This window comes from Mirounga leonina, unplaced genomic scaffold, assembly GCF_011800145.1.
Source record: "Mirounga leonina isolate KUSES-001 unplaced genomic scaffold, KU_Mleo_1.0 Mir_151, whole genome shotgun sequence".
Taxonomy (NCBI): Eukaryota; Metazoa; Chordata; class Mammalia; order Carnivora; family Phocidae; genus Mirounga; species Mirounga leonina.
The window spans coordinates 53,621,934-53,641,982 of NW_023270377.1; the positions used below are offsets into that span (position 1 = coordinate 53,621,934).

At 35.3% G+C, this 20,049-nt stretch overlaps 1 protein-coding gene across 9 annotated transcripts in view; it reads right to left on the minus strand.

The window, feature by feature from the left end:
• Positions 1-9,451: 9,451 nt before the first annotated feature.
• RBM45 (RNA binding motif protein 45) overlaps positions 9,452-20,049 on the minus strand; it is a 23,011-nt gene continuing 12,413 nt past the window's right edge. For 4 of the 9 annotated variants that reach the window (XM_035007657.1, XM_035007661.1, XM_035007660.1 and 1 more), the window contains exons 6-10: positions 19,183-19,312; positions 18,925-19,009; positions 18,562-18,725; positions 16,663-16,863; positions 13,199-14,021 (exon numbers count right to left, since the gene is read on the minus strand). In XM_035007657.1, the coding sequence (XP_034863548.1) occupies positions 16,671-16,863; positions 18,562-18,725; positions 18,925-19,009; positions 19,183-19,312 (572 nt within the window). In that variant the 3' untranslated portion in view covers positions 13,199-14,021; positions 16,663-16,670. Of the gene's footprint in view, positions 9,888-13,198; positions 14,022-14,184; positions 14,231-16,662; positions 16,864-18,561; positions 18,726-18,924; positions 19,010-19,182; positions 19,313-20,049 lie in introns of those variants that run through there. The other 5 variants (XR_004679667.1, XR_004679669.1, XM_035007658.1 and 2 more) reach the window with 3 other exon arrangements.

Sequence of the window (20,049 nt, forward strand, 5' to 3'; positions counted from 1 at the left end):
AAATCTATAATGAACCTCATCCTAATTTTTAGCTGACTTCTTTGGCTGTACCCGTGCAGAACAGACTTCAAGGCGGCAGGTGAAAAACAAAAGGTGGAAGGCTGAAAACTGCGACAGAAATTTCAGCTGCAGCCCATTGCAAAAGAGTTGGAGCTGGAAATTTGGGTCCAGATAGATTAAGTGCCTTCTAAGAAAAAAATGAGCAGTCTTCAAAAGCAGATCATAGAATCTGGAATCTCTACAGTGATTTGTTCCCAATCTTCTATATACAATAAAATATTACTAAACATGTGGAAGTTTATAGCAGCTTTATTCTGCAAGCTGAAAACAACCCAAATGTCTGTCAACAGGGGAATGGATAAATTGAAGACTATTCTAACAATGGAATACTACTCAGATATGAAAAGGAATGAACCAAGGATATATACAACAGCATGGATGTATCTTACAGACCTGCTGAGTGAGACAGGGAAACACAAGAGTATCTGTTGTATGATTCCATGTATGTGATGTTCTAGAAATGGCAAAAAACTATCTATTGTGAAAGAAAACAACCAGAAATGGGATCATCTCTTGTGAGACTGATGGGAGAGGGGTAGGAGGGAACTTGCTGCTTCAGTGGATAGGTCCGTATCTTGAAGGAGGGCGGCTGTCAAGAACCATGAAGGGTCTGAGGTTTTACCCTATTTGCCAGATCGCAAGTTAGCCTGCCAATCATGTGGATGCTAGCAACAGACACAAAATTCCTGGGTCAGAGACAACGAACTTTATTATCCACAGCACAATAAGCAGTTTGAGCATCATGTCTGCATTGGTTCCTCTTGTCCCCTAAGCCTTAAACAGGTAACAAAGGGGCCCAGATTGGTGCTGTGTATGCAGTAAGCTTGTGTCAGAACTGAAGATCTTCAACCTTCAGGAACCTGAATCTTTTATAAAGAGCAGTAAGTGTACCTGCCCTTTGCTCTGGAAGAAGACATTATATTTATCATACTGGACAGTAAACAAACCTGCCTTTTGCTCCAGAGGGGACATTACCTTTCAAGACTGTTCACTATAAAAACATTCCTGAAAAGAGAGACATTGCCTCTGCTTACAAGACATACGGAAACCGTCTCCAACAGTTATAAAAGCGTATGCATTTGTCAAATTTACTGAACCTTATAATTATTATTTGCACACTGCACTATAATTTTTACCTCAAAAATAAAACAGAACAAAAAGATCTGTAAAACAAACGAAAAGAATTAGGTGTGTACAAATTAAGGGGGAAAGTAATAGGGAATTCTTTTGTTTGGGTGAATCCTTTGAAAGAGGTTTGGGAGGAGCCAGCCTGCTCTACCCAAGTGGCAGCTGACCCTACAGTACACTATTTCTTCAAACTACATAAGAATTAGACTATATACATAAGGGCAAGGAAGCTATTTTTTTTCTTCTCACCACTGTGTCCTTGAGCACTCAGTACATAGGTGCTCAATATAGTTGCTAAGATTGTGCAACCAAGGTAAAAAAGGGAGCAATGCTTTCACCCCAAAGCCACTGAGTCATCATTCCTTTTTCTGCCATCTGTAGTCCTTCTCTTTTGCTTTCTTCACTTCTGCTCATCTCAATTATACTTTTCTCTCCTTTTCTATCACCCCACTCTCTCAAGGGGCCACAAAATGAAATAAAATTCTCTCTCCATCACATGCTCTATTTTTGTGACAAAGATTTTATACTTCATTCTTAAACAAAGAACAGCGCTTGAATTACAGTGTGTGAACTTAAGCAAAGACATGGAGTCATACTTCCTGAGTGTGACTATCAGCTCCATTATTTACTTGCTATGCGTCCTGGCAGAAGTCATTTAACGTCTCTGTGTCTCACAGTTTTAATTCCATGGAACTGTTGGGACTGCTAAATGGGAAAATGTCTTAAAGTGCCTACGACAGTATTGACTTAGCAAGAGTTCAATAAATGTTATCTATTATTTTAAAATATCACCAAGATTTGCATGTGGACTGTGATTCAGCCACTAATACATTTATAAAAACACCAGAAACATAAAATTGAAATTGAAATTAGAATCTTTAAGAATCAGCCTAGTAAGTAGGGTCTCAATTTGAAAAAATGGCATCTGAACAATCACTAGGATATTTATAGAAAATGTAGATTTGTTTACAGCATCTCTGTAGTAAGAGACATATATAGGACCCTTTATGCTGTAATCCAAATAGATAACCATTTTGTGCCCATTATGTGTAAAGTGCATAGCTGGGTTGCAGGTTACAAAAATAAACAGGCTTTACTTACAGAAAGCTTTCAGTCTTGCAAGGGATAGTGTATTTTTTAGATTTTTAAAAATTATACATGTTCACCAAGGAAAAATGGAAAATGGTGAAAAGCACACACACATTGGCTTCATTTCAAACTCACTCTAACTTAAATATTTATAAACCACACTATATGCAATTTTGTATACTGTTTGCCTTCACTAAATAGTAAGCATTATTCCCATGCTATCCCATAGTTCTGGAAGGACCTGTTGTTGTAAATATTCAATTGGTGCGTATGGTAGTTTCTGAATTATTTGTTACAGCTGTTGATATTTAGTGTACTGGTTAAGAATATGGGTTTCAGTGAAGACTGTGTCCAAAGCGCAGCTTCCCCCTTTGCTGGCTGTGTAATCTTGGGCAAATTACTTCATCTCTCAGAGCACCTTACCTTCCTTTTGATAAAACAAGAACAATACTTCATAGGTTTTGAGATGTAAAGCAATTAGCCTAATGCCTGGCAAATAGTAAGGGCTCAATAAATTGAGCTATTTTTCTAAGAAGCTGTTTTAGACATTTTGGTTCTCTCCTGATACCTATCCATACTTTGTTTCTCCATTATATAGCAATCACGTAGTTAGAGGGGAGAGTTAGACATTGCTTCACTTACAGATGTCAGGCTAATCCCATTTCTCCAGCTAGTGACTGTTTCAAGGAAACCAAATATAATCTAACTGTCCATGGCATTTGCACAATCACAAGAATGGGTAAGTAATCAACTTGCAGATCTCATTATGGTCCTATGAAGATAAGTATTACAGTAATAATTTTTCTTCATGTGAATTGCTCTTTCATCAAAGGATAAGCCCCCTACTAGGATGGTGAATTGTTCTTTGAACATATTATTTGCACTTTCTAATACCTTATTTAGATTTGTTTACATCCATATTCATGGGCAAACTAAGAATATATAGCTTTCGTTTTAACTGCCTTTTAAGTTTTGGTATCAGGGTAATGTTATTTATGCAAAATGGATGTGTATACTCACCTTTTCCAGGCTGCATGGAAAAACTTAAAAACCAGAGGAATAATGTGCTTCTCAAGTCTGGAAGAATGGATAAAGTGATCAGGGCCCATTTAAGGATCTACAATTCACGGATAACTGCCTGAATTTCTTCTTTGGTTATTGACCTGCTCAGGATTTCTAATTCTTGTTGATTGGATATTCTAAACTAGTATACTTAATATTTTATAACAAATATTTTAATCAAAATATATAATTGAGGATGGCACTTAAGTCTCCTCCGTTTTTTCATACCTTTGTTATTTCTGATTTTGAATTTTTATTTATTTTTTATTATTTATTTATTTTTTTTTTAAAGATTTTATTTATTTATATGACAGAGAGACAGCGAGAACAGGAACACAAGCAGGGGGAGTGGGAGAGGGAGAAGCAGGCTTCCCGCTGAGCAGGGAGCCCGATGCGGGGCTCGATCCCAGGACCCTGGGATCATGACCTGAGCCGAAGGCAGACGCTTAACGACTGAGCCACCCAGGCGCCCCTCTGATTTTGAATTTTTAAAAAATACATTTGCTAGGGTGCCTTTTTACTTTTTTCTAATTTATTTATTAGTCTTATCGTTATTGTTACTTTTGTTTCTAGTGTTACATGTTTAATTCATTCATTTCCCCTCTATGCAACAATGGCTATCAATTTGCCCTTTAGCATAGCTTTAAAAATATCCTCCTCTACTTTTTTGCCATTTTGTTTTCACTCTATTTCATTGTATTTTTTGACAGAATAGCTATTTAGAAGAGGGCTTTAAAATTATTTTCCAGGTGATTATGCTTTTATTATCTGGTTTTATTACCTTGTGATCAAAGAACACAGCCTGTACAACTTCTACCCTATAAAATGCACTTCAGGGGAATTATCAGGCTGCAAGGATTGCTTTCAGTTCTTTTACAGTCTGCTCAGATGCTGACGGAACGTCCAGCAGGTGAGCACCAAATGCTGAGCCATTGCATTCCTCCAGGAAGCTGAGGCCCAGAGGGTCCAGGTTTGGAAGAGAAGTGATTTCCTTGCAATTTGCCTTTAGGGCAAAAAGGCCAAACAAAGTTTAGAACAAGTTTGAGGGTTGTTTTGAATCTTGCTGTAAATACTCTAAATCAGCTGATGTGTAGAAGTTAAGAGATGTTTCTGGGTCCCCTAAGCTGCCTATTATTCAATATTGCTATCTGATTGATTTGTAAACTATTCCATTTGAGAAAAATTTGTATTTTTTTTATAATTTTTTTTTTCCGTTTTTATCTCCCTTCTACTTGGTTTGTCTTATGATAGTTCACAGAATACATGTTAAGGTCTCCACCATAATCTCCACACTATTTATTTATTTTAAAAGATTTTATTTGAGAGAGAGAGCATGAGCAGAGGGAAGAGGCAGACTCCCTGCTAAGCAGGGAGCCCAATGCAGTGCTCCATCCCAGAACCCTGGGATCATGACCTGAGCTGAAGGCAGAGGCCCAACCAACTGAGCCACCCAGGAGCCCCTCTACACTATTTTAAAGGCCTTTGTATTTCTCCATTTTAATCCTATAGTATTCTGCATATAAACTCTAGGGTTTGTTGTCTTCACTACAAATTGTAATTTTATGTAGTGAATATGCTATTTATACTTTCTCTAATTGTACTCTGAAATACTTTAGTATTAGGCGTATGTGACAGAATTTGATTAAAGGTAAGTCTTCTGGAAGAAGCAAATCATTTCATTCTGTTTTTAGACTTTAAACAATTTAAACAGTCTTGGTCATAATTGCTATTCTTATTTCTTTCGACTTTTGTCAAATATGCGATTCCTTTTTTATCTTTTTCAAGGATCTGGACAGGAAACATTCTGTTATTAATTTTATTATTACTCACCTTAACAGATTTCAAAAGATTCTTCTTCTCTTTTTTAAGTAGATTCCATGCCCAGCATGGGACCAACATGGGGCTTGAACTCACAATCCTGAGATCAAGACTTGAGAGCGAATTGAGTGCTTAACCAAAGGAGCCACCCAGGCACCCCTCAAAAAATTCTTAAATTTACATTTAATTTTCAAAGTAAAAAAGTTTTATTTTTTTAACAGGAGATAAGATTTTACCCCTCGTTTCACATCCTAAAAAAGAAACTGTGATCTCTTCCTGGCCTTCATTAAGTTAATCTGGGGTTATTAAACCCTATTTAAATTTTTTGAGATAAGGGGTGCCTGGGTGGCTCAGTCGTTAAGCGCGTCTGCCTTCGGCTCAGGTCATGATCCCAGGGTCCTGGGATCAGGCCCCACATTGGGCTCCCTGCTCAGTGGAAAGCCTGCTTCTCCCTCTCCCACTCCCCCTACTTGTGTTCCTTCTCTCGCATTGTCTCTGTCAAATAAATAATCTTTAAAAAAATTTTTTTGAGATAAATCATTTAATAAATCTGTTTTAAATTATTTGCATTATCCTAATAGTTTTATTGATTTCAATACTTTCTTTCCTCATTCTTTTCTTCCTAATTTTGGTTCATTTTGGTAATGTAGTGATTATATTCAAGTAATTTTTTCCATAAAGGGCAAGTAAGTAGTGTGTGTTGCATATCACAGAATGTTTTTCTGTTACAGTCACATGTGTTTGACTGGAGAAATCCTAAACTACAAAACTCTGCTCCATCCCAGCTGGCATTTAATGTGTAAAAAGAGGATCTTCATTTAGACTTGAGCCTTTTCTTAGATCAAGGATTCTCCTATTAAAACTATTTATTGTTTAATTTGTTCTTGTTTTCTTTGGGAACACCTATTATTCAAAGAATAAATCTTTGTAGTCAGCCTTTTAAATCTGTACCTTTTCTCTCACTAAATTTATCTGAAGGTGCTTTTTAAAGTTTATCTTTTACTCTGGTGCTTTGGTTTATTGTAACATCTTTAAGCTGCAGAATCCCTTAAAGGGAAGCTTATTACACACAATATAGAACACTGAGGAAGGTAGCTCTGATCTGGTTGAACATCTTCCTTTTGTTGGCTCAGGAGACCCTGCAGATTTCTGAAAACCAGTTTGATATTCACCTTTCTTCATTTGGGGCTAGATTTTCTTTAGCACTAGGACTATCTATTGTTTCTGACACAAATTTTAATTTGGCTTCTTCCTTTCTTTTCCCACTCTCTTACTCTTCTGCCCTCATCATCATAATGCTCTGCTGCACCAGGATGGGAGCTGAGGCAGATATTTTCTAATATTTCCTGCTATACATGCACTGGAAAAACAAAGCCCTTTTTCCAAAAGCCTCAAGATATTGTTTTTCTCTCATACTGCAGAATTGTCTGTCCCATTAGCCTCATGCTGATTTTGCTGAATTCATTAAGAAAAAAACCTTTAATTGAAGTGTAAGATAAATTTTAAAAAATGCATAAACCATTAAGAGTATAGCTCAAAAAGTTATCACTATGCTAGTGAAGAAAGACAAGATCACTAGCACACCATCAGCCCCATTTCTGACTTCTCCCCACTCCATTCTGCCCAAAGGTGTATTTTGCTTGTTTTTGAACTGTTTTATACTGGGAATCATACAGCACATTTCTTGTTGGCTTGTTTCTTTTATCATCATGTTTATAACATTCATCCAAATTATCACATGTAGCAAGTTAGCTCATGTCCTTTTTACAGAGCAGCATCTCACTCTATGCATTCTGTTGACACGAGTTGTTTCCACTTCGAGGTTATTATGAATAATGCTAAGAATATACTTCTCTATATATTTTTGTATGCATGTGTTCTTATCTCTGTTGGATACTTGCTTAGAAGTGGAATTACTGAGTTGAGGGTAGATGTATGTTTCAACGTTAGTCAGTATTTGTCAAACATTTCCAAAGTGGTTGGGCCAATTTACCCTACTGCCAGCAGTTCACGGGAGTTCCTGTTGCTCCCCATTCTCACCAACACTTGGTACTGTCAATATTTTAATTTTTGCTGTTCTTAACAGTGTAAGGGTATCTTACTAGAGTTTTAACGTGCATTTCCTTGATGACTAATATGGCTGAACATTTAATAGATTTAAAAATTATTCTTAAACTTACATAATCCGTCAAAGCAAAAAAGAGAATGTTTTCATGTTTCTTAAAAAAGATAAGGAATTTACCCAATTCTCCCTTCCTCTGCCCCAAAACTAAAACACAAACACAAAAAAGCGGAACTGTGATTCCTTCCTGGCCTCCTTTGTGAAATGCTTGTTCAAATCTCGTCCATTTAGTTATTCATTTCTCAGTGAGGACAGATTTAGTAGGGCCAGCTGCAGAACTGGCAGACACTGAGGACTGCTTTCAGCTCTTTTTCAGTCCACTCAAGTGCTGATGATGATCCAGCAGGTAGTCAGAAATGTTAAACCCATTTCATTCCTCCAGTAAACCCAAGGAAGTCCATCAGATGTAGGCTTAGCATAGATGATAATGTATTTCCTTGCAATAAGACCAAAATTCTTAGGAAAGATGGCTAGAAAGAACACTTTTTTTTTTTTTTTTTTTTTAAAGAATCTTGCTCTAAGTATTCTAAATCTGGTCATAGGTAGAGGCTAAGAGATCTTTTTGGGTCACTTTGCTGCTCTTGTCATTACTCTTCCCTTTTATGACTACCACCCCCCTACCCTTAAGTGTGTATCAGCTGTGGCCCACTTGGTTAAGGAAAAGCTCCAGGATAGTACACCTTCAGTGCCACTGGTTAAGAATCCAGAAAGCCTCTTCTGATGGGACTCTCAATAGTTGCCTCAAGTGATTAGTACAGCTTTCTTATACATAGGGTACTAAGCACTGTTAGATGATGGGAGGCTAAGGTGTCATCTTGCTTTACTAACAAGTTATTTTGACATGGAATTTGAGTCAGCCATTTATAAAAATCTATCCCTTATGTAAGGCTTTACCTAGCAAAAATTCCTTCTAGTTTCCATTATTCTTACCTAAGTTTCTATGAATAACATTAACTTTTTTTATTTCAATGTTTCATGGGTATTTTTGCAGAAAACTGTCATAGGAATGTTGCAGGTGTTTGTATTTATACTGCCTTTATTATCACTTTTATTTTCTAGATGAGAAAACAGGTCCAAAAAGGCAATGTTGGTATCATGTATGAAACTTGCTCTTGGGGAAACTGAAGGTTAACTATCAGTAAGATCTCAAGACATGATACATTCCTATATGACAAGTAACTGAAAGCTATTAAGTATAAGTATATTGCTCATCTTTCAGGATGATATAAAGGAAATCTACTTTCATTCTTTCCCCTCGCATACTTTCTTTGAGATACAGTAGTGAAATAAGACTGGGCTGGGTGAAAGATGAGACTACGTGACAGTGCCTAGGATTCCCAGATTCAGGGTAAAAGTGGAAGGAAATGAGCCCTCCTAGGAGTTTCTGGTGGAAGGATTAAGCCAAGGTAGTATCTAACTGGTAGATGGGCCCTAGTAGGAGTTTGTGATGGTTAAACCAAGATGAGTGCTATTTCTGCAAGTATCTTTTTTTTTTGGTCATTGTTGGTCCAATTTTGGCCTTGCCAATGCAAGTCAGCCAGTTTCAGTTTTCAGCAACCACTGCAGATTCTTCCTAAAGTCAGTCCTATCAGTCACAGATCACAATCTCCTTCTACACTGTCCCCCAAGTGTCACATTCTTAAGTTACTAATGTACTAATGTGGAAGAGAAAGGAAGTCTCTTGTGCCAAAGGATCAATAATTTAAGAATGTAAAAACTATTTTCTAGTGCCAAAGCCCAATATAACAACTTTGTCAAGGATGAAAGGGAAAAAAATTAAATGATGTATTTTTGTGTATCAAATCTTCCAGCAAATGAGGATGACTTTAATTAGATGACTTTAATTAGATGACTTTAATTTTCCTTTTAGCATTAAAAAACCACACAAAACCGAACAGAACAAACAAGCCCAGAAACCCTCTAAGAACTCTGTGCTAATGAATGCTGTGACCTGTGTATTACTAATGCTGAAAAATGATGGTAATATATGAGCAAGAAAATCAGTCAGCAGCAACAGCATTCACCTACAAAATCAGAAACGGAGTACCGGCAGGAAAATTAAAAGAGTGTAGATTCAAAGGAGTATCTGTGAGTAAGCACTTTGGTTGTCCTATTCTGCTCAACATTTTCCCCATTTCTGTAGAGAACTGTACTTGATTTTTGTACTTCAAATACAAAAATGATTTTCCTCCAACAGTCTCCTGGTGCCCTCCCTCCACCACTTCTGCAGCAGCACTGTCAGGAAGGCCGTCTCCAGGGTTCCACAGTGCTTGTGGCCTTAGTCAGCTTGCAGCTGAGCTGGCTCCCATGGGTCCTGACATCTGGATAGTGACTGCAATTCATCTAAGACAGTCAGAGGACTCTCTTTCCTGCGACAGATAACCACTCAAATGGATTTTCATAGGGCCTGGTAACTTTCTCAAAGTATAAGATCAGGGACCTCCATATTCTACTGAGGACAAGTCTTTTCTACCTTAAATATGGTCAAAACGTGGTCATGATAATGAACGAACTCCAACTTCATATGTTAACTAAATATTTCTAGCTGATTCCCTAGTAATACCATACCTTCAGTTCCCAGGATCCATGTGTCCTTGAGTTACTGTTTCTAGAAAAGGAAATAATGCAATCCATTTATTAGAATTCAGATATTAAAATGAAACTTCTTATCTAGTAAGGATGACCTTTATGTTTTCTCTCTTTACTGAAGTCATATGTAAAAATAGTTGCTATGATTTTAATAGAGCTTACTATCCACATATGGAATAAAATTTGCATATGGCTATACCCCTGAATGAAAAGGCCATATATATATGTATTTCATTTGTTCTTGACCTCACTGAGTTTTAGGCATATAATTAAGAAGTTACTGAAAATTAAACTGTACCTATAAATGAACAGATTTGTGAGTACATCAAAAAAAGCATTCACTTTGTAAGAAGATTCACTTTAGGACTGTAAAAATACTCAGATACATACATGCGTATTTCTGTTCTCCCGTGATTATTCTATTTCAGTTTTTAAACACTGATGATAATTATATCACCTTCATGTTCCTTTGTCCATTTAAAAAGAATGATACATCTATATACTTATTTAGAGACAAAATCTTTGATGATAATTCATTAAAATAATTTACTTCAAAATAAATGTAAATAAAAAATGAATTAAGATAGAAGCTTTGAATGGCAAAAGCAAATAATTACCATCCTATACAAACATAAAAAAATATTTGCTGACATAAAAAAGCTGGCCTGACATCTTGCTTTATCTCTAAGACTGCTTGTGTTTTTCAATTTCTTATTGTAATTCATATTTACTGATATTAAATTAAAGCAGATGCTAAATTCTAAAAAATGCTTAAGGTAGAAAGACTCAGGAACTTCTCAATGTCTTATTTTTACAATAGTCCAATTTAAGGTCCAACATATAGAATCTCTCAAGGCCAATATACTACAAAGTCAATGCTATTGACTATCCTAACAAATCACTTAGGGAGCTTATTGAGAAACTCAGCCCCAAATTTGCAATTCAGTGTACCTGTATTTTAAACAAATACCTGAGGTGATTCTTGTGGACACTAAAGTTTAAAACCACTGCTTTAGACAATACAAATCCTGTCATTTCATGCTCAATGCTTTAAATAAAACTGGAATGCTGCGCTTCACTGTTTCTGAGTGGCAATGTTTATCACCACCTAGTGGTAAAATCTCTTATTTCTATTTTCTTTCTGTTCATTGATATCATGTAGGTCCCAATTAAAAGAGAATAACATTCAGAGAATATGAAAATTTTAGAGTAATAATTTCCTTAGTATTTTGCATTAACTTTTTACCTATGGTGAGATAAAAAAGCATAAAAAATAAACTTCTAAATAAAACCACACCACTACCATTGAATAAAAACAGTATATACTGTAGAAGAATCTTTCCTAAAATACATTCGTTGTAGTATCAGTGGCCTGTTAGTACTGTGCCTCTAAAAACACATTTCCCAGTGCAAACCATGGTCTTCTTTTGGAGATACAGGGATGATATATATTAGCATATTAAAGGCTCTGAGAAGGTTCATGGTCAAAATAATCTGTGCAATAAGAACCAAACATTTTCTAAATATCTTTGACCATGAAAACTTCTTCCCTAAAGAACACTTAATGAATTCTCTCAAGACACTAGTATTTCAAGGAACATAGCTTAGGACATGATGCTCTAGAAACAGCAAATCTGATACCTGCTTTCAGCATCTATAATCTACCATAAAAGACCTGACAATGAATTTACAAGAAAGTTTTGATCAGGCTTTATTTTAGATGCTATTTATATTTGAACCACATATTTGAAAGAGAAGTTTATTGATCTGAATTGCTTAATTTTTTTTTTTAAGTTAATGAAGTACACACCTAATAAAAACCCCTCTGTTGGCAATTTTAGTAACTGACATATGCAGAGCATCTAAGTGTCTATATATCATGTTCTTATACCCAAAGTGCATGTGAAGAGTAAACATCTAAGTGACGACATGAGCACTAGATTATTAAACGCTATTTCTTAGGTTTTAGAACCTCCTCGTTTTAAGAAAAATGTGGCACTCTGGCTTTTAAAAAATAAACTTTTAGGGCTCAACTGCAAGGGACAACTGAGACATGCAGCTGGAAAATGCAACAGAAGGTTGCAGTGTAAAAGCAGTGTTTCGCAGGCAGAGAACTATGCTACAAATCTCTTTAGAATTTATATGAAAGAATCAAGGAACTATATCTACAGAAGACACCTTACTGAAACCACAACTGGTTGCTGAAACTGGCTCCCTGACTTTAAATGCGGAATGCAGAAATTGGGATTATTTCATCCAAATAGAAAATTTGGAGGTCAGGAGGGTATATGAAAGCTATCAGGGCGCCTGGGTGGCTCAGTCGTTAAGCGTCTGCCTTCGGCTCAGGTCATGATCCCAGGGTCCTGGGATCGAGCCCCGCATCGGGCTCCCTGCTCAGCGGGAAGCCTGCTTCTCCCTCTCCCACTCCCCCTGCTTGTGTTCACTCTCTCGTTGTCTCTCCCTCTCTGTCAAATAAATAAATAAAATAAAATAAAATAAAATAAAATAAAATAAAATAAAATAAAATAAAAAGAAAGCTATCATATGGCCCAGTGAAAAACTTAAAGACTAATAAGGTGAAAATTGTGGGGAATCAACTTTTGTTAATTATGAGGATTAATCGAAGATGCAGTGGACTCAGGTATGAGTTAAGAGAACGCCTTCCCTACTTTTATAGTGTTTAGATTAACCAGCTGCCAGATATTATTTCTGGGGGAATTCAAGTATTAACTGAGTGGTAGAGTCTGATAACCTGTAGGACACAATTTGGTTTCAATCCGTGAAAATGGAACTATGTGCACAGTAAATGAGTTCAGGATGAATAAGTCTACCTGTTGGTAATTAATCCTCATCTCCTCACTTAGTTTTTGTTTTTTTTTTCATTTCGAACGAGAGCATTTACTTTCCTTTCAAAATATGCCCTTTGGTTCACAAAGATTCCATTCTCAGTAAGTCCTGCCTGGGAAGATGAGATTAGAAATTTTCTTATCTAAATTTATTAAAATTACTGATTCAAAAAAAGGATTTCAATTTTTTAATGGAGAGATGTCAAACTGCAATACTCTATTATGCTCAGTGAATTTAATCTTTCATTATTTTTAGTTTAACTCAGAATGTGAGAAGCATATTGAGGAGGTAATTCAGTGGTTTTAATAACTGCATACCATTTATAGTATCTTCCTATCTTTCTTTAAGATGCTGAGTTTCTGACTTAGATATACCTTTTTTGATACATATTATTCACCTTAAGAGCAGCTAAAAATTTTTCTTGGATTTTCAAAATACAAGCAGAATAGGGTCCTAATTTTTAATCCTTTTTTGGAATGACTATTCTTTCTATCATAGTCTGTTCTGAAGTTACTTACGTGTCACGTTTTTACAGTGGCCATTATATCTTGTGTTTATAAGGGAAAATGTCCACCCTCCTGCAAAGCCACTAACATTTATTTAAACTTATTGTCAATAATAACCTAGAACTCTTTTTTTTATTACCATTGCTCTATAATCTTCAAAGATCTTTATAAAATTACCAACAAATTTTGGCATAACTATAAAAATACAGTATAAAATATTTCTGATATGTCTTTTGGCTCTTGCCTCAGATTAAGTGTAAGTATGTAGCCAATCTGCATGTGTAGGTTGAGCAGCAATTACCATATTTTATTGAATCTCAGATGCAACGGACTGAAGGAAGCACCTCTGTTTCTGTTCTATTAAGGAATAAAAACCGGTTGTCAATTACAGTATGGCACACAATTGATATCAAGATGTGTCCAATTTCAGAAATATAAAAATGTGAAAAAATGTGCATCTCAAAATCAATGAAATATGTCATTTTGTCAAATTCTAAACACTGTTATATGTTTTATTCTCTTCTTTCACATAAATAAGGCATGATTTAGTCAAGCAAAGAAAACTTTATTTCTGCTACATATAACAACATATTGCTCTAAGAAACAACTATTATATTAGTTTTAGCACTGAAGTGTGAATTCAAAAATACATGTCAACAATCCGTGCTCCCCAGACAAAACAATGTTGTGCACAGACTATCAGGTATATGAAAAAAAAGCGGTCAACTGTCCACAGGGAGTGCGTCCAGTCACATTTTCAGTCAGTCAGCTGAGGATTATGTCATTATTTAGTCTTTGTTCTGTAGAAAGAACACAACAGAAGTATGAAAATCATCACCTGAAAGGAAACAGCTATTGTATTTAGTATTCCTAAAATGTTAGGAATTTCTTTTATTTCAAAATAACCAATGTTATCTGCTTACTTAATCACAGATGTCCCCAAATAAGCAAAACCAAACTTACTCAGAAGGACGATGCAAGCAGGTACTGAATTTCTGAAGGGAAAATGCTGTGAATTAATACAAAATCAGGATGCTCTGAAATACTAAAATTTTTATTTTCCTCAAATAGAAAGAGAAACATATTTTGTACATTAAACCCAGTTCAAAATAGAACTCAATTATTTTCAAAGTTATATTCTTAGACCAGTTTCTTTTCCTATTTCATAGGTGTAGCTCACTTAATCCTAGGCCTATTTCTCAGAGACAAAAGGAACCAGCCTTTATGAGTGGTGCTTGTCCCTTGAAATCAAGGGAACAAATAAAAAAAATGCTCCCCCTCCCAAAGAACTTCACCTGCTGTAATCTGTAAAATTTGGGAAACTCTTTCATATTATTTTATTGAACCTTAAAATAATACATTTATTTAATATACCAACAAAGGAGGAGAATCTCATGGAGTCCACAGTAAACAGAAAATCTACCACAAAAATAAATTTAAAAAGCGTGCTGCAACTTTTAAGACATTCAAAACCAATACAGCTGATTATGTCCTACCATTTTTAGCTAACCTGAACCTACTTTATCTTTGCTCTGAATAGGTACAATGGTTCAATAAAGGGAAAAAGGATAGATTTATATTTTATGAATAGTCATGCTGAAGAATAGGTACTTCCTCTGATGTAGGGAACGGGATAAATGTACATCACTTTTACAGGGAAAACGTGGTATTATAAAGCTTCATTCGCACAGCAGCAGCTGGCCACATTTTGTATCATTACACTTTTAGTTTCTGACCATTCTGGTAAGATGACATGTCAAAGATTCACTGAAATCACCAAGGCAAGTTTTAGCTCACACTTGCAAAACATTATTATATTTTATAAGGAATTCTGCTGATGAATTTTCTCTCAATAACCCTATTAAAAAAATCAGCCTCAGAAAGGTGAAGAGATCTGCCCAATCAAGTCAGTTAAACGTCGGAATTAGAATTCCAAGCCAGATCTTCTGATTTTTAAGTTTAATATTTTTATACTATACAAATAATCACTAGGAAAGGCTCAACCACAAGAGTAATTCATATATTTTCCCCATATTAAGAACTCAGTATTACTGTCCTTTTTTAAGGACAAAGATTCTTTGAATAAAAGAATTGTTAGCTATATATTAAAATATTCACAGACACAAACACATTTTTGTGTGCTATTTTAGAAGATAGCTTGTCTAACCAGAATTCAGGTCTTAACATTTTATTTGTAAATGTAAACAGTTTTGTTTTAAGAAGGACTTGCTAATTCTTTTTCACTGGCATTTTAATATTTTTACATTGTATTGGGTAATGGGAATGAATTTTGTAATTAAATAAAACATTGCAAGACATTTTTAAATTAGGATTATTCATAATGGGCCCAACGGGCATTTCCTATTGCCAACTGCCTTCTAGGAAGGAGGAACTAATCACCTGACTTGCTCTATTAGAAAAAAGGTCATCAGCAGTAAGGATTGAGACAATTCACTCTGATACCTGCTAGTCGCCATAATTGGTCAGAAAGAAAACGGAGGTAAAAGAAATTTGCTTTCAAGTCAGTAACTTCCAAGTCAATCTAAAGTGCTTGCCAACTGCTACCATTTGACCAGCAGTGGACTTGGGAAGCTGGTGTGTGTGGGAACCGGGAAACTCTCAGCTACCCCTGAAACTCAGAATTCATTTCCAGAATAAAAAAAGTGAAAGAGTTGAACATTTCTACTTTAAAGAATGTTTCCCTAAGCCATGGAGATATGTGTTGACTATCACAGAAAAAGAAATATAAGTTTGATCTCTGAAAACTAAAAGAAAAAGAAATTCATATGGCTGTATGTATCATTATAATAGACAAGAATTTTTGGTAAATTGGCAGGGTTCCTTTTTTAATACATATATACACATGAGAATACTTTTCAAATGTCTGGTTTTAATGCACAAACTCACAAATACAAGTCCAGAGAAAAACATCTAGGTTCAAAAGGTCCAAAAAGACGTATTATTTGATATTGCTTTTTAGGCATTTCACTAGTGAGATGTCAAAACACTCTTTTATAAAGGTTATTACAAATTACCTTAAGTTATAACTCAAGACATTGACATTAATCCTCTAAATTAAAAATCTTTAGCACTATTTCAATTTTAAAGTTAAACATATGGTAAAAAATTAAATTCTTAATATTAAAACATTCACAAACAAAAAAACCCACTTTAACTTTCTACATTGAAATCTGATTTTATTTTGTAGAAGGGCAAAAACATTCTCCCAGTAAACACTGAAAACATTTAAGTTTAAAAAGTTCAAGTTTAAAAAAAATATATTGTGAAATTAACCCAACCTTTGGTTTTACTAGCCAAGCACTAAGTCACAATGCTTTTAACTGACAGCTTCCAAATCCCTAAAAAGAAACTCTATACATATTCCTCTTGCTATAATATTTAGCCAACGTGTTTTTAAAATTCAGACTAAAAAGGGCTTACCTCAAGAATCAGTAAGTTCTTTGTCGTTTGTTAGATTCTTCTCTTGGGGAATCCGCCAGCATAACTTTAAGTCTGACTCCATTTAGGATCTTTCCATGTAAAGTAGTAATGGCATCATTGGCGCTTATTCGATCTGCATACTTGGCATACCCCACGTTTTTTCCTGACACGAGGTAAACTTCGATCAGGTTACCAAAACGACTGAAACAAAGTTAAAAAAAAAAAAAATCAAATAAAATTGATAAAAATACAACTGTTTAGGTCCAAAAATTGGGGTCCATTCTGGACTCCTCTTCCATTCCTCTCCCCACATCCAATCTTCAAGTCAATCTTCCTTTTCAAACACGTGCTCTATTATAGTCAAGTTCTCTTCATTCTCACTCAGGTCTCTTTCCTCATTCAGCTGGTCATTATCTTTTCCTTGGAATGCTCTAATACCTTCCTCACTTGTTTCCCTGCCCTTTGGGCTTGTCCCTCTCTAATCTATTTTCTACCCTGTCTTTCTAGCGATCTTTCTAAAACAGAGATTTGATCATTTCCTCCTTAAAAATCCCATCCAGGGTGAAGACAAACTCCCTAACATAGCTTGTGGGTCTTTCTTGACATAGGCCTTGTCCTCTCCCACTTCACCCTCCCTCCCAGTCTCTCAAATTCCATACTCTAACCATCTCCTTTCACATTCTCTCTTGCAGAAATAACCACCCCTGCCCCCCAAATCCTTTCTTCTCTAGCTAAGTTACTTTTATCTGTCAGGTCTCCATTATACATTGCTTCTTAGAACTTCAGAAATAGATGCTCCCCTTATGTATTTCATAGCCTGGACATTCCTTTTCACAACACCAACCTCACTAGGTTGTAGTATCCTATTCACTTGTTTGTCTCCTACATGAGATTAGCTCTCAGAGGACAAGAACTATTATGTCTTATTTACATCATATCTTTTGTTTACACAATGTCCCTTGCACTTAGCATGATGACTGCCTGGCGCAAAGGAAATGTTCAAGAAATAAACTACATGAATCAGTTAAATAAGTCAAAATATTCGAACTACTGATGTTTTGTGCAGCTCTTCAATGAGCTTCTTATTTTTTTTTTCCTTTGCTAACCCTGTTATAAGGCAAATAGGAAAAAGACCAAAAAGAAAAAAGTTAAGATTAAAGGAGTTCTATTAAAAACACAAAAATAAACAAGAGCCTTCCTTTTTCTACACTTACTATGTACTCTTCCTTAAAATCAAGTAATTGTTTACTCAATATAATCCTTAAGGATCCAACAGAGTGCTGACAAAATAGAAAATGCTACTCTGTTCAGCTGTATTACAATCACTAAGGAAAAGTTATATAAAAAGAATTCTAGAGGAAAGGTGGACACAGATGTATTTTCTATCAAGAAACAAATGATTTGTCCATTTTATGCATGCAATTTTTCAAAACAATACTGTTTTTTTTTTTTTAAGGATTTTATTTATTTGACAGACAGAGAGAGACAGCGAGAGAGGGAACACAAGCAAGGGGAGCGGGAGAGGGAGAAACAGGCTTCGAGCAGGGAGCCCGATGCGGGGCTTGATCCCAGGCCCCTGGGATCATGACCTGAGCCGAAGGCAGACGCTTAACGACTGAGCCACCCAAGCGCCCCAAAACAATACTGTTTTATGTCTTCAAAACAAAGTAACAGGAAATTCTGTGTGGAGAATTAAGATGTATAAATAATAAAGAAGAGAAAGAAATGATCATATATTTTAAAAGGTGATATAAATAAGGAATTTTTTTAAACTACAGAACAAATCATTTCTATCTGATAAGTATTAGATATAGGAAGTTTCAAGTTTGTGAGAGGGCTTAAATGACTGGTTTAAATCAATTATATTATAAATGTAACTTTGTGGAATTGAAATCTTACCAGAATATATCCTCTAATACATCTAAAGGTAAAGGATGAGGATTAAACACGATAAAAAGTCTTTCTTTCACAGGAGTTTCAGGAGGGGCTTTTTTTTTGCACGATGGAAGTACAACGTCTGTCTGGATTTGAGGCAACTGTGATCCAGAATTTCCTCCAAATTGCTGTTGAAGAGTTAGGTACAAAATAAGAAAAACTGCACTTTAAGGATTTTAAGCCAAGAGCTAAAGAGATCTATATCATGACTTCTATGTGATCTTGTACTGTAGCTCTGAAAATTTTCTTACATAGGTAATAAACAAAGGCCACATTTATTTTATAGCCTACTGATGTATGATAGAGGTTAAATTCTTACCTACTTACCAGAAATTGCTGCTGACTTGGGTTATTCCACACCATTGATGCAAGCTGTGCTGCTACCATCTGCGTTGCCATTTTTCTGAGAAGACTAAAGATAAGAACTGATAATTTACAGAAAACTAGAAATATTCAGTCTCTGACCTGTAACTTATTTTGTGTGACTTCCTCACCCAAGAGGTCAACTGCTTTCTCTTCTTATTCTTCAAGTCACATCATGTATACCCAAAGCCCTGCTGTAAACCCTCCTGAGATAGTACTTACTCTGTTGCATTACTCCCATCATCAATGAAGGAAACACCTATCCGATTCCCAGGAGGGTACTGAAACCCATGTAACTTGTATTTTGCATAAATAGCTGATGCTACATTGAAATACTGAACCACTCCATGACCTAAAACAAAGTAGAGAATATCAGGAGTTAAAAAGAACACAAGGTACCAAAGCCTGTCTTGCCACAAAATCAAACAATATAGAAATAGCCTGTAATCACATAACTAGTTAACACAGAGTCAAATGGGTCAGAAAACAAAGTTTTCTTATACATATGTGCAACAGCTATGTTCCTACAAAGTCTAAACCAGATTTTGGCAAAAATATAAACATGATATTTTAAGGAAAATGTGTAATTATTAGAGTAAGTTCTGTCCAATGAATTTAATTTTAAGATATTGGTGTTTCTTATATGATAGATATACCTAAAGCCAAACAGTTTTTCTTACATTTTTATTCTTTGAAATCTGCTTTGAAATTTTAAAATTTTCCCTGTCATACTGAGTAGGAAATGAAATGAGGAGAATATATAGCCTGATAAAAGCATACAGTCATCAGGCTTGCTGCAGTGCTAGAGAAAGGAAAAGTGCTATTTATGAAAAAGAAAAGGTAGGGAACAGAGGCTCTCAGATTAGAAGTCACATATTTCACATTTCTTTGGAGAGCTTTCAGCTAAGGAAATAGATTTCAATTCAGGAGGGTGATGCTGTAGTGGGGGGATAATTTTATACTGGAGTCCATATATGGACAACCCATGAGCCTGTAACACAACCAAAAAGTTTTTGTAATATATAACCCATACATATAATATAATATAATATAATATAATATAATATAATATAATATAATATAATATAA